At 37.7% G+C, this 12,150-nt stretch overlaps 1 protein-coding gene across 6 annotated transcripts in view; it reads left to right on the top strand.

Annotated features, from left to right (window-relative positions):
• The first annotated feature begins 21 nt into the window (after positions 1–21).
• The window catches only part of LOC139131716 (ATP-dependent DNA helicase DDX11-like), a 35,998-nt gene continuing 23,869 nt past the window's right edge, over positions 22–12,150 (top strand). For 3 of the 6 annotated variants that reach the window (XM_070697913.1, XM_070697914.1, XM_070697911.1), the window contains exons 1-6: positions 48–179; positions 1,747–1,964; positions 3,062–3,174; positions 4,958–5,066; positions 9,999–10,085; positions 10,955–11,155. In XM_070697913.1, the coding sequence (XP_070554014.1) occupies positions 1,815–1,964; positions 3,062–3,174; positions 4,958–5,066; positions 9,999–10,085; positions 10,955–11,155 (660 nt within the window). In that variant the 5' untranslated portion in view covers positions 48–179; positions 1,747–1,814. Of the gene's footprint in view, positions 180–1,746; positions 1,965–3,061; positions 3,175–4,957; positions 5,067–9,998; positions 10,086–10,954; positions 11,156–12,150 lie in introns of all 6 variants that reach the window. The other 3 variants (XM_070697910.1, XM_070697909.1, XM_070697912.1) reach the window with 3 other exon arrangements.

Genomic DNA, 12,150 nt, shown 5'->3' with positions numbered 1-12,150 from the left:
GCCATCATGTGGTCACTCTTCACGTCAAAGAACAGCGCATGCGTAAAGCGGTCCTTTCGAACTTATCTGGAAGGCGGCGGATAAGAAACAGGAATACGGAGACAAAGTCTAAGCCAAAACGTCGACCAGGTATTTTTCATGAATTGGAATGCGCCCCATAGGCCCATCCTCTAAGTAGGGTAGGTTTTTATTATTTGAATGGTGGATAACGGTGTCCAGCTTGCTAGTCGAGCAACTGCACATTCATGATTCGATGTCCACTGTCCCATGTTCCCTCCCATTCCCACCTCACCCCAATCTATTTTTTACATCCATGCCCCAGTGGACTTCCGGGAGTGAACTATGGTCGTTATCTCACAGTTTCATGTTGTTCCCGGCGCAATACTTATACTTTTGCACTTATTGTTGATTTTGTCAATGGATTGAGAAATTTGATTTTCCACTTGTTTACAAAATCAACCAGGAAAAGTTGTTTTGCCATGCACCTCTGCAACAGTTCTGAATGTTCAGCTCTTCCAAAATTTACTTGTAGCATTTGTTTTCTGAAGTATCCATGTAGAGAGACCGGGAGAGACAAGCCAGCTGTAACTAGGTTATGGTTGCAAATTGAATCAACTATTATTTCAATAGAAAAAATCCCACTTTATGATTATATTACTATTACTTTGCGCAGGCTGGCTGCGCTATTAAAGGTCATACAATGAAAAATCTTGTTAGTTATTCTCTTTGTTGGCATTGACAATCGTATGTCAAGCAATTTTGTTATTGATATTTGCATCTTTAAATTCTACTACAGCAAGAACTGTAGGTGTGTTTAGGAGGTCAACAAATGCCCCCATATTACAATGGCCTTGCACAGACTTCAGGCTATGCCAAATTCATGGATTTAGGAGAACAGCCCATTCTCTTTTGTATACCTTAAAGGTACACTGTCACCGTAAATTTGCATATTCCATAAATGGTAAAGGGGCGGGGCTTAGCGTACTACCCGTAACACCTGTAGCTGTCGGTCCTCCATATTTGATACGTCAAATGACATGCAGACGACGCTGCTAAGTATGCCATGGCTAGTCGTGTGGGGGCGCCCTTTTTAAAAAGTGGCCACCCGCGTAAAATCTGCGATTGGCTATTAAAAAACAGGTGACCGGATACCTTTAATATGATGCCTTTCTCATCACAGTATTGACAACAAATAATTTCAGCGTATTAGCATTGCTATTTGAATGTAGAACACAAAGAAAACATGTACACACAAATATGCACACACAGACAGACACAGACACACAAATATACTATATATATATAAATTTATATATATATATAAATATATATATATATATATATATAAATATATATATATATATATATATATATATATATATATATATATATATATATATATATATATATATATATATATATATATATAACACAAATAACTGCAAATAATTTGAGTTATTATTTATAACGCTCTGCTTTAGCATCAAGCACTGTAATTTCCCATGAGGACATCTGTATACTTCGATATACATAAATACACACACACACACATATGCTCATAGATGACTTCATTGAGAGACTATGAATTACATCATGAATACCCATCTTCAACAATTCTATGAATGTGCTCCACCGAGTGTTTGTGTTACTGTAATCCAGTTGAGTATGACAGCGCTGTTTCTCCTCTGAATCACCTCTGAATGTTCCCATGAGTGATTGCTAGCACCTGTATGTTTGTCTCCATAGGTGGTATGCCTTCAGAGTTGAAACACATCCAGAGTAACAGACCCCAGACAAGGTTTTAGAAGACATTCATGGATCTGAAAAGGGAACCAAGGACGAAAGTTCCAGAGTCTTTCCCATTCCCTTTTCAGCCATATGATATCCAACAGCGTTTTATGAGAGAGTTATATAAAACTTTGGATCAGGGCAAAGTTGGAATTTTTGAGAGTCCAACAGGAACAGTAAGTCACAGTTTTTTTTCTCTGTTCCCTCTGACACTTTCTGTCATACACATTCTATCATTCATATTCGATGATTGCAAATGTGTTGTAGTTGTGGTAAACTGGCCACACCAAACTTCAAACACGTACCAATCATGGCGCATTGATGGAAAATTGAAAGTGCTAAGCTGTAGCAGAAGCAGCGATGCGGTTACAGAACTGAATCTAACAAAGGCTTGGCTGCTGATGCTAATGCTTGAAATATATCTTATCAATCATTGACATTTATTTCAAAGCATTTGCCAGTGTTTGAGTGTGGCACCTGTGTTGAGATCTTGATATCAAAGTAGAATAAAAAGAGTTGTGCTAAATTGGACTTTTCTCTGGATGTTCTGATTCTACATCAAAAAATTTTAAAACAGGTGAAGCAATAATCTATTTTTGCATGAAGTATAATAGATAGGTGTATCATAAAGACAACAGTAATGTTATCATAAAAAGAACAATATTGTCAGGACAGCATTGTATTTGTCACTCTACTGTCAGATGTAAGGGAATGGTGAGAAACTGTCCTTAATTGTTTCAATTTATTTTTCATTTAAATATCAGACTAGCTAATTGAAGTTTTGCTAACATGATCAGTACAGCAGTATATATATCAAAGCAAATCAGTAGACTGTACTGACGCTTGGCTGTGCTAGAACTTAGATGATGGTTTCATCTGTGGTCACTTTCTCAACTTCAGACTAGGCGCACCTTCTCAACTCTTTTATTAATAGTTTGATCTTATGCAAGATGCCCTAGAAATTTCATCAAGTCACACAACCACCAACACATCGGCAATGTAACAAATTTTCTTTCATCATGGACAATTCTTAACGCATCAGCATTTGCATCCCCAGGGGCTGGAGGAAGCTGTCCTCTGTTCACTGCCCATTGCATGTTACTGACAGATCTGAACCATTGACTTTACACCAAATTTATTATGCCTTCATGACTTTTGAAAAGATATTGTGGTCCTGAACAATGCATGGTTGAAGCAAGAAAAGTTAAAATTCACCAAGGAGTGTATTACTGTAATTAGTGTTTATATAAGTTTCTTTTTTCTTTTTTTTCAGGGTAAATCATTAAGTCTCATTTGTGGTGCTTTGACCTGGCTGAGAAAATACGAAGAAGAGCAGAGGCAACAGTTAGAGGATATCCTCCAAGGGAAAGTTACCGTGGCAACAAGGTGTGTCACTCTGTGATATGCTGATTAAGTGCTGAAATTACTACCTACATATAGCATTAAATTGCTCGACACTAGTCAGTTATTTTGATATGACAGAGTGTAATTGGAGTTGATTACTTGCATTTCATGAAACCTGTAATGGCTCCCCATTCACATATGCAGGAATTAATGTCATTCTAATTTCTCAGGTGCCTAGTATGCGAGGATTGTGAGAGCACCTGAGTCGGATCTGTTTGTTTTCACATCCTGTATTGTTGCATGGGTAGTGAAATACATGTTCATTTGACAAGTACTCATCGGTCCTTTGCTGTCCCTGTACCCAAGCCATGCATACTACTTGACAAATGTGGGGTCGCACATTACAAAACCAGAACTACAGCGCTGGCAGACGACACACTTCAAAGTGAATGGATTTGTGCACTCCCCACCGGCGATAAATATGTATGAAGATTGGCCAACGCACTATGCACAATGCCACATGGTATATTTTGACTAATACATTGCAAAATTTTAATACTAAATGCCGATAGAGCAATGAGAAGAAAACTTGATCAATAGACATGTTTCGTAAAACATTATATGTGAATAGATGTTGACTAATATGAATCAAAGAAAGATATTGATGAAAATGGTGTTTTCGACAATAAAATATAACTGCAGTTTTCACAAGTATTGAACAGACGTGAGAAAAATACTCCCACACCCGAATAGACTGAAATGGAATGTTACACACTCATTGGGGAATTTCTGTCTCACACATGCCAGATATGTTTGTGAAGCTATCTGTTTGTTGTTTTGTTTGATATCTCGCAAATGGCTTGTCAGATTGAAATGATCTGTTTACACCAATGTGTTGTTTGAATGGCAAGACTAGTGATGGTTGGTTTGTCTCTAAATACAGCAATGTACTCCAGTATGTGCTGCTACTGCTGCCAGTGACAAAAGTTCAAACAAACATGTGTCTTTGTGCGCCTTTCTTTATTCCTGCAGCCAGTAGTCATAGTTTGAGATGTGATGTTTCAATTAGAACATCAGTGGTATCACAATTTGCTGCCTATTTAGAACAATTTTGAACATACTGAGTGGTGTGTTTTTTGGGAAAGGGATTTGAAGAATAAAAGTTATCCAAATATGTTAGTATGCTTAGGTGAAGAAGCAGGATACCAAGAATCCTTGTGATAATAAAATTCAGAGAAAACTGTTGATTTTCTGAATTTCTGTTTGAAATCTGAACCATTCATCAAATTTACATGAATTTCATTTGTACTGTGTAATTTGATTTCCAAACAGAATTGGTAAAGAAGAATAAGATTTTTAAAATGACTGACCCACTTTGCTACAGGCCATGTAATGAGCGAATAGGAATTTTACACCAAGGCATATACAATACATGCGATGATAATTTTTATCAGTGACAGCAAAAATATGATGCTACTGGTACAGGTACAATATAGGGTCGAATACCTATCTCTTCATAGGAGTGGTATCATAGATGTACCAGTAAGCCCTTGTCTAGCTTGTACACATGGATATAATTGCCATTTATTACTGCCCATTCTCGACACTAGGGATCAATTAAAGCTTTTTAACCAAGCAGTTGGATTCTACAATGTGTACATTATGATTTATTTATTCATTTATATTTATTTATTCAGAAATCCTACTGGATCAAGTCCCATTTACAGGTTTCTCAAAAACTAAAAAAAAACCAGTTAAAATATTGATATTGTCGAAAAAGAATATGTTTTTATATTGCTGTGTCATTTTTTTTTATCATCCCCAGTGCCGACTGCGATAGCAAAATATTAGTGAAGGAAACAACTGATGAGCCGGATTGGTTGGCAGAATTTGATGAGAAGAGGGCACAAGCTGAAAAAGCCGCTGAGCTCAAGGTAAAAAGATAGCCTTACAAGAAGGAAAGAACCGTTTCAAGGGTGATTGTGTTTTGTCTTCCTCTCACAGGTTGTCAGCAATTTCCGGGCCACCATTGAAGGCCTTCATTGCCAATACTGTTTGCATTCAGTTTGTCAGTCGCTATGGCAATGAGTGATGCAGATAATGAGGTTGTCATAGAAACAAAACAGGCAGAATCATACAGGGCTGAAATGTAAGGCCACAGCGACCTCCTCAACAAAAGTATTTTGGTTTCACATTGCATTCAAAATGATGTTAGTCTTTGACAAGCTTAACAATGAATACTACGTTATCAGTAGCAATTTAGTGTGATCTGTAAACAAGGATTTTTGCAGGATGTAGGGGAGGTGAAATGTGTGAAGGACTCTATATCAAAATGTAAACAACAGAAATCTACGTCAGGATGTCTTTTTTGATGTAAAATAAGCATTTTATTCTCAAATGTATGAAATCAAGTTGTGATTGCACCCAGAGTCAATCTACCTATGCTTGCAGCAATAAGCATATACAACCAAGGAATTCAATAAGAGGGGTGGTGTGAGCAAGTAGGTGATATGAACATTGCGATGACATTGAAATAGAGGTAGATAGATAAACTAAGATTTCAAAGCACAAGTTGAAATAAGTCTTAATGAATAAGGACAAATGAAAAAAAAAATGAGAATATACTTTTTAGCTGTTACTAATGCACTAGGGACTTGATACTCTGTATGAATGGAACCATATTGAATTTTTGATAATGTTGCAATCAGCGTTTAATATCATACATAATCTCTTGTAGAATTAATGAGGCAGCAATTTGACTCTGTGCTTCTGAAAATGTGTTAAAAAGCACTGTAAATGCAGGGTGTGTAGCGTAGTGTAGATTGCCCTGCCCTAATGGCTGTGAAGAAGGAAAAATAAAGATGCTCTATTTTGCTGTCCAATCAGTCGTATTTGGAATTCTTTGACCTGTTCACCCCAATTCCCTGTAAACAGGTCCACACTCACCATAGATAACAATGGGTTTGGGCCAAACCATGGTGGTGAGAGAGTTAACAATATGGGGGTTTTATAGAATATAGAGATTGCTAATCTTGCACATTTGTAAAATCATTTTAGTCATTGACATTTAATGTATTAATCATCAATCAAAATTAGTCAGCAATTTCTTTGAGTTTGACTTACAATCAAAATAATGGTCTATCATGAAAATAACAGGTGAATGAACATGGCTCATTTTAAAGCCCATCAGCTGTATCTTTTTTTATATTTTCAATATGATGGTTGGACATCACACACAACTTTAATGTAAAAGTGCTTACCCAAGTGTGACCGTAGAACATTGTAGAAAAATTGGTGACGGATGCACAGCATAGATTTTAACAAGTAAATGAATTTGGAGTTGCAACTCTAATACAGCTACTGCATATATATGTGCAAGCAAATCCAGCACCAAAGATTGAAATATTGACATTTTCAAAGACAATGTGGTGTAATAACAGGAATCCAACACATCTCTATCATTACTGGCTGGTATTTTCTCGGTAAGCAAAATGCAAAAGCTACAGCTAATGGGGCTTTAATATTACCATAACCAAAGGTAATACTTACTTTGTTTAGCTTGCCATTTAATCAATATGAATCATATTTCATATCATAGAGAACATTAAAAAATAGATGAAAAATCATTGTTGGGTAGAATGATTCATCTCAATGTCAATATACAATGGTAAAAATTATAGTTTTGTTTCCAGCTCAATACTGTAGATGCCTGTTGAAGAAATTGAAATTTCACTGTCGAAATATGGCAATTATATATGTTGGAATGGAATGGAAATGTGAATTATTTCACATTATTATAAAAAGAGCTAGATACAAATCTTACAGTTTCTATGACCCTTAGGATTTTTTAGTTGCAGACAAAGGCGATTTTTCTTCAAACCTAACATTTAACGCTTATTTTGTTTGGTGGCTCTTCTATTTTCCAAGTAAAATTGTTTGAAAGCGCTGTATAGACATAAGTAAAATGTCACAGTGAAAATGAAAATAAAATTGAAATGTAATAGAAGGAGCAATTCAGTTCATTGTCTTATTTGTTCAGAAAACGGGTTTCATTTAAAAGTACACACAAACTTCATCTGAGTTATGAAGCATATCAGTGGAACACTCAATGAGTCTGAATTTTTTTTGCAAATTAAACCTCAGAAGAAACGGGATTTGTTATCGTATTCTCAAACATTACATTGTTGGTTGGACATAAGTGTTCTTGACTGGAGCTTGCGGAAACTGTTTCAGATGGGGTTTCAATGGGTCCAGCTGTTGGCCTCTGTATTGTGATTTTAGGCACTCTAATGTTCCGTCTGCGGCAAAACATGTTCTTAACAGCCGACCTGTAGTTGTCGCTGAACGCAACGTACACAAATGGCCGAATCGCACAGCCAGCTGTGAAGACCACAGAGGTCACGACAAGACCCAGCGTTGGTGCCTCGGAGAACACCTGTGATCTTGCTAGGGAACTGAGGATGGTGTATGGCAGTGCAGAAACCAAGCTGATTAGGAATATGATCTGAGATGCCTTGGCCAGTTGCATAGCGGCATTCTGTGCCGGATGATCAGGCGAGCTTGTGTAGTCAGTGGTGCTCCCCACCTGTCTGGAATGTTTGCGCATCTGGTGGAAGGTCAGGCCGTAGCAGTACAGTGTCGTTGAAAATGGCAGTACATAGGCTATGCAGAGTGTGAAGTAGGAGTACATGCCAAACCAGAAGGAACAGTGGCCGGTTGACGTCGCAATCTGCTCCTTGCTGACCTGGGTGTTGGCCATCAAAACTGGGAACCAGATGAGAGGATTGGAAGACCAGCAAAGCACCAGGGACATCACCACCGTTGTGTTCGTTGAGTAACCTGTGCATTTACTGGCATAGACCAACACCACACAGTGGTTGATGGCGAGGCACATGGAGTGGTACAACATCAGAGAAATGGTCACGTGGTATAAGTACTGGTGAATTCTGCACAGTGTAGTTTCACCTACCCCACTGAACATGTACATGTAGAACTGCAGGGGAACAACGACCATCATTGTCAGCAAGTCAAGGAAACTCTGACTGGTTATGAAGGCACTGGCTAAAGTCCTCAGGTACTGATTCCGTAGAATAGCTATGATGATGATCAGTGTGGCAACAACTCCAACTAGGATGCAAGGGGCTAACACCCCAATGACGGTATTCGTCGGGATCCTTTTGGTTTCGTTGATTCCATCAGATTCCTGGGGCAAAGCTGGCATTGGATACATCATTCGAACAGATCAGACGGGTTTTACTTCACCAGTGGCCACACAGGGCGGATGTTGTGTGGATCAGCTGCGATGACAGAATAAGACTTTGTGTTCAGATCTTGAGCAGTCTGGTGAACTGTTTCAGCCGTAATGTGGCGATCGCATCTATATGCTCTCGCCCGTACATCAACAGAATAATTTCAAGTGCAAGTTGTCCCTTGCTTTTGACAAGACGATTCACTGTTCAGTGGTGACGCTGTTGTTCCGTTTTTACCTTCTGTTCGTAAGTGTGGCTAGGCCACCTTGAAATTGACGTCACGACACACTCTCACACCATTGGCTTGCCAAGATTAGCCTCATTAAATCCCCAATTCCCATCAGCATTTCTTCTTTTTTGTTACCATGGGAACTTGTTTCATATTGTAAGTTCAAAATCACTCAATCAATTGTCAATTCAGTAATTTAAGATAATGATTATTTAAATTTTTCCCTTTATATACTATGGTTATGATGTTTTTTTTAGCTGAATTAAAATACTGCAGATTACAATGAAAATCTGCAAGTGTTTACAGTAATTCAGTATTTCTCATGTGCAATATCCTGTAGTCGATGTCTGGGACTGTAACGTACAGGAAGTTAAAACAGACAATCCTAAAGTATGGGAATTGAAGCCCCGTTAGCTGTGTCTAAATTTTTAAATTTTTTATTGATAAAATATTTTTGAAGTCAAGTGCATGTTATTTAGAAATTTTTACTGAAGTATGACCACAGAACTGTTTTCAAAGATTGCAGATCAACACACAAACTAGATTTTTACATCTTATAGAGTTCGAAATTTCCAAGTTAAAACTTGAAAAATAGCCTCTACAAATAAATACAAATATTCGAGTGAGGTCAAATATTAAATTTCCTCTACTCTGCGAAAACCAAAGAACAAGAGCAAATGATAGACAGCAATCACCTAGATGGAATCATGTGATTAGATGGGAACATGGCAAAGGTATCGGAAAATCAGAGGTGCACAAGAAACTGAATAAGAGTCCATTCCATGCCAAAAGACAAATGGTGACAGGGCTGACTAGTGAAAAGTCAACTCTCTAACTCTGCAAGATTTTTGATCGAAATTTGTGCATTGACAAGCCTTGGTAGTACCCTTCAAATCCATGTCTGGGATTTCATTTATATGCCTTTTTTTTGTAATCCACTATTAACGGTGTTATACTGAGAGGTGTTTTTCAAGGAATTGTAATTGTCGCACCATATAATTTGAATGGAGACTTGGATTTGCAGGGTGTTGCTAGGGCATGTCAATACATAAATTCTATCGGAAATCTTGCAGTGTGTTTGCTAAAAGGAGGAAAAACAGATTTTAGAAAGGTTCAGCAAAACACTTGTCACATGACTATTATGCAAATAATGACTATGTACTGTGCAAGGTCTGATTTCCCAATATCAGGGCTTTCAGAAAATATATACTTTATAGGGGTTTGGGACTTCTATAACTGAGAAAAAAATAGAAATCAAGTGTCTATTTGGTATGTAGCTACCTTAAGTTTGTATTTTGATTGACAGTACCTACAGTTTAAATTTTTCCGATCCTGAATCATGTTGATGCTTTGAGCTTTATTTAAGACATGTGTTGTACCTTTGACAGGAAGAAATTGAAAGAAAGTTGAAATATGAGGAGAGGTTGCGGCAGTTGAAAAATGAGACTCGGCATAAATATTCCGTTAAAAGAAAGGTAAGCCTTCACTACAGTAAAACTCTTGTGTGAAATCTTTGCTGGCAGTGACACAGCAGTCACAGACCCCATAGAACTAACATTTTCATCTCAGGGAGTGTTTCATGGTCATGTTGACTTTTGTTTGAATGTTTCCATGGAGATTAATCCCAGTAGGGTCCACAGTTGTTACGGTGATAACAGAGCTGCCATTGTGACAACGTGTCGGCTGCCTCATAATTGAAGTGTTGCACAAGACAGTACGACACAAAGAGCTACTTGTCCATCTTCACAACAAACCAATTTTGAGTGATTAAGAAGTATTTCCCAGACTCAGCCACTGAGAATTACAGTAAGGAGGTATCGTAGATGACAAAATTTCTACTGAGCAAATATTGTTTATTGTAGTGCGTCCTTTGTTGCCATTTTTACCTGGACCAACTCGCTGGGTGAGGTGGCGGGTTTTCACTGATGTGGTGAAATAGGCGTATTATGAAATGGCCTCCCCAGAGCACACAGGTGTTTTGGATAATTGTTCTCTGAGGTGGTCGTGTCATGTTCTAGGATTCATATCTCACTGCATTGGATGTTCTTCTTATCTACTTTTAGCGATGTAGAAAGATTTGATTTCAAAGATAGTAATTCCTGACACCAACCTCACTTGATGAGTCACATTTGTCCTTATCAACGGTATTCTGTTGCCATCAACACTGAACGGAAACAAGTAAATGGATAATAATTATCATGAAATAATAATTTTCTGACACATCTGCTATCTTTTGTTGGATAGAAATCTCTGATAGAAATTTCACATTTTTATTTACTGTGTAACTGTTGCTTTTAAAAATGAAATTTATGATTCCTCTGCCAAATGCAATCTTCACTCCCAGCAAACGGCCGAGTCTGTCACCAAAGATGAAGATGTTGAGGGTTCAGTGTCGCAACCTTCAGGTAGCATCAGGGAGGATGAAGATGATGATGATTTGGTTGTGACAGAGTATCACAGTGATGAGGAAGGCGCTGCAAGGAGAATTGGTGATGATGATGATGAAGATGAAACAGAAAATGATGATGAACCTAATATTACCAAGGTAACAAGGCACCAACAACACCCACAGTTTACAAAATAGCAAAAGGGACAAATTCTTGTTTGAAATTTCATGAGGAGTAAATTTCATTGTTTAACATGTTTTAATATAACAGACAGAGTTATTGACTGAAAATCATTTACAGTGATTTTACGACTTATCCGGACACCAAACTTGCTAATTACCCAGCAACTTCGCTGGTGATATTGAGACTTTGATCAGTAATTACCAAAGCACTTTGGTAATTCACCTCAAACTTGATACTTGATCTGGCTGCAGTAACTCCATGGGTGGCAAAGTGTAAACACAGACGCCGACATCTCAGTGCATACAGTGATAGCATAAACCAATTTGACGGACATGAGTTTGCACTCAAAGTTTTCAACAGTGTACCCATACAAAAAATTGCTGAACAAAGTGATGAAAATGACACAGGACAAATACAACTTGCATTGCAGTAAACCTACCCACTGCACCACAAAGATTTCTGTAACTTCAATGGACATCATGTCTGATTGAACAGTCCTACTTAAATACTTTTTCCGCTCAATTCGTGCTGATTTAGGCACAATTATTGAACACCACTAAAACTTTCAATCACTTTCCTAAATCAACTTACACCTGAAGAAATTGTAAAGGAAGCTAGAATACAGAAAAGATTTTCAATCTCTCTATCTTCATGAACGGGCATTCCTCGATCACATTTATGCTGATAGACAACCATTGCCAAAAGGCAGCAAAACTCAGCAACGATTCAGAGCTAAACTGACGCAGTATTTCATATCCCTGCATCAAAGGAAATTGAAAACACAATCCCATCAGTGATATTTGGTAAAATCAATCATATCTTGACATAATAAAAGTGAAACAAAGACGTCTTGTACTTTGCCGATCAACAGCACAGTGTGAACTGTGAAGTGGCATCTGCATTGCCTGCACATAAAAGCAACTCACCTACATCAGTATCAAATGGTCTGCATCTTATGAAAACAACAACT

This window comes from Ptychodera flava, chromosome 4, assembly GCF_041260155.1.
Source record: "Ptychodera flava strain L36383 chromosome 4, AS_Pfla_20210202, whole genome shotgun sequence".
In the NCBI taxonomy this organism is placed as follows: Eukaryota; Metazoa; Hemichordata; class Enteropneusta; family Ptychoderidae; genus Ptychodera; species Ptychodera flava.
This window is presented reverse-complemented; position numbering and strand designations above follow the sequence as displayed.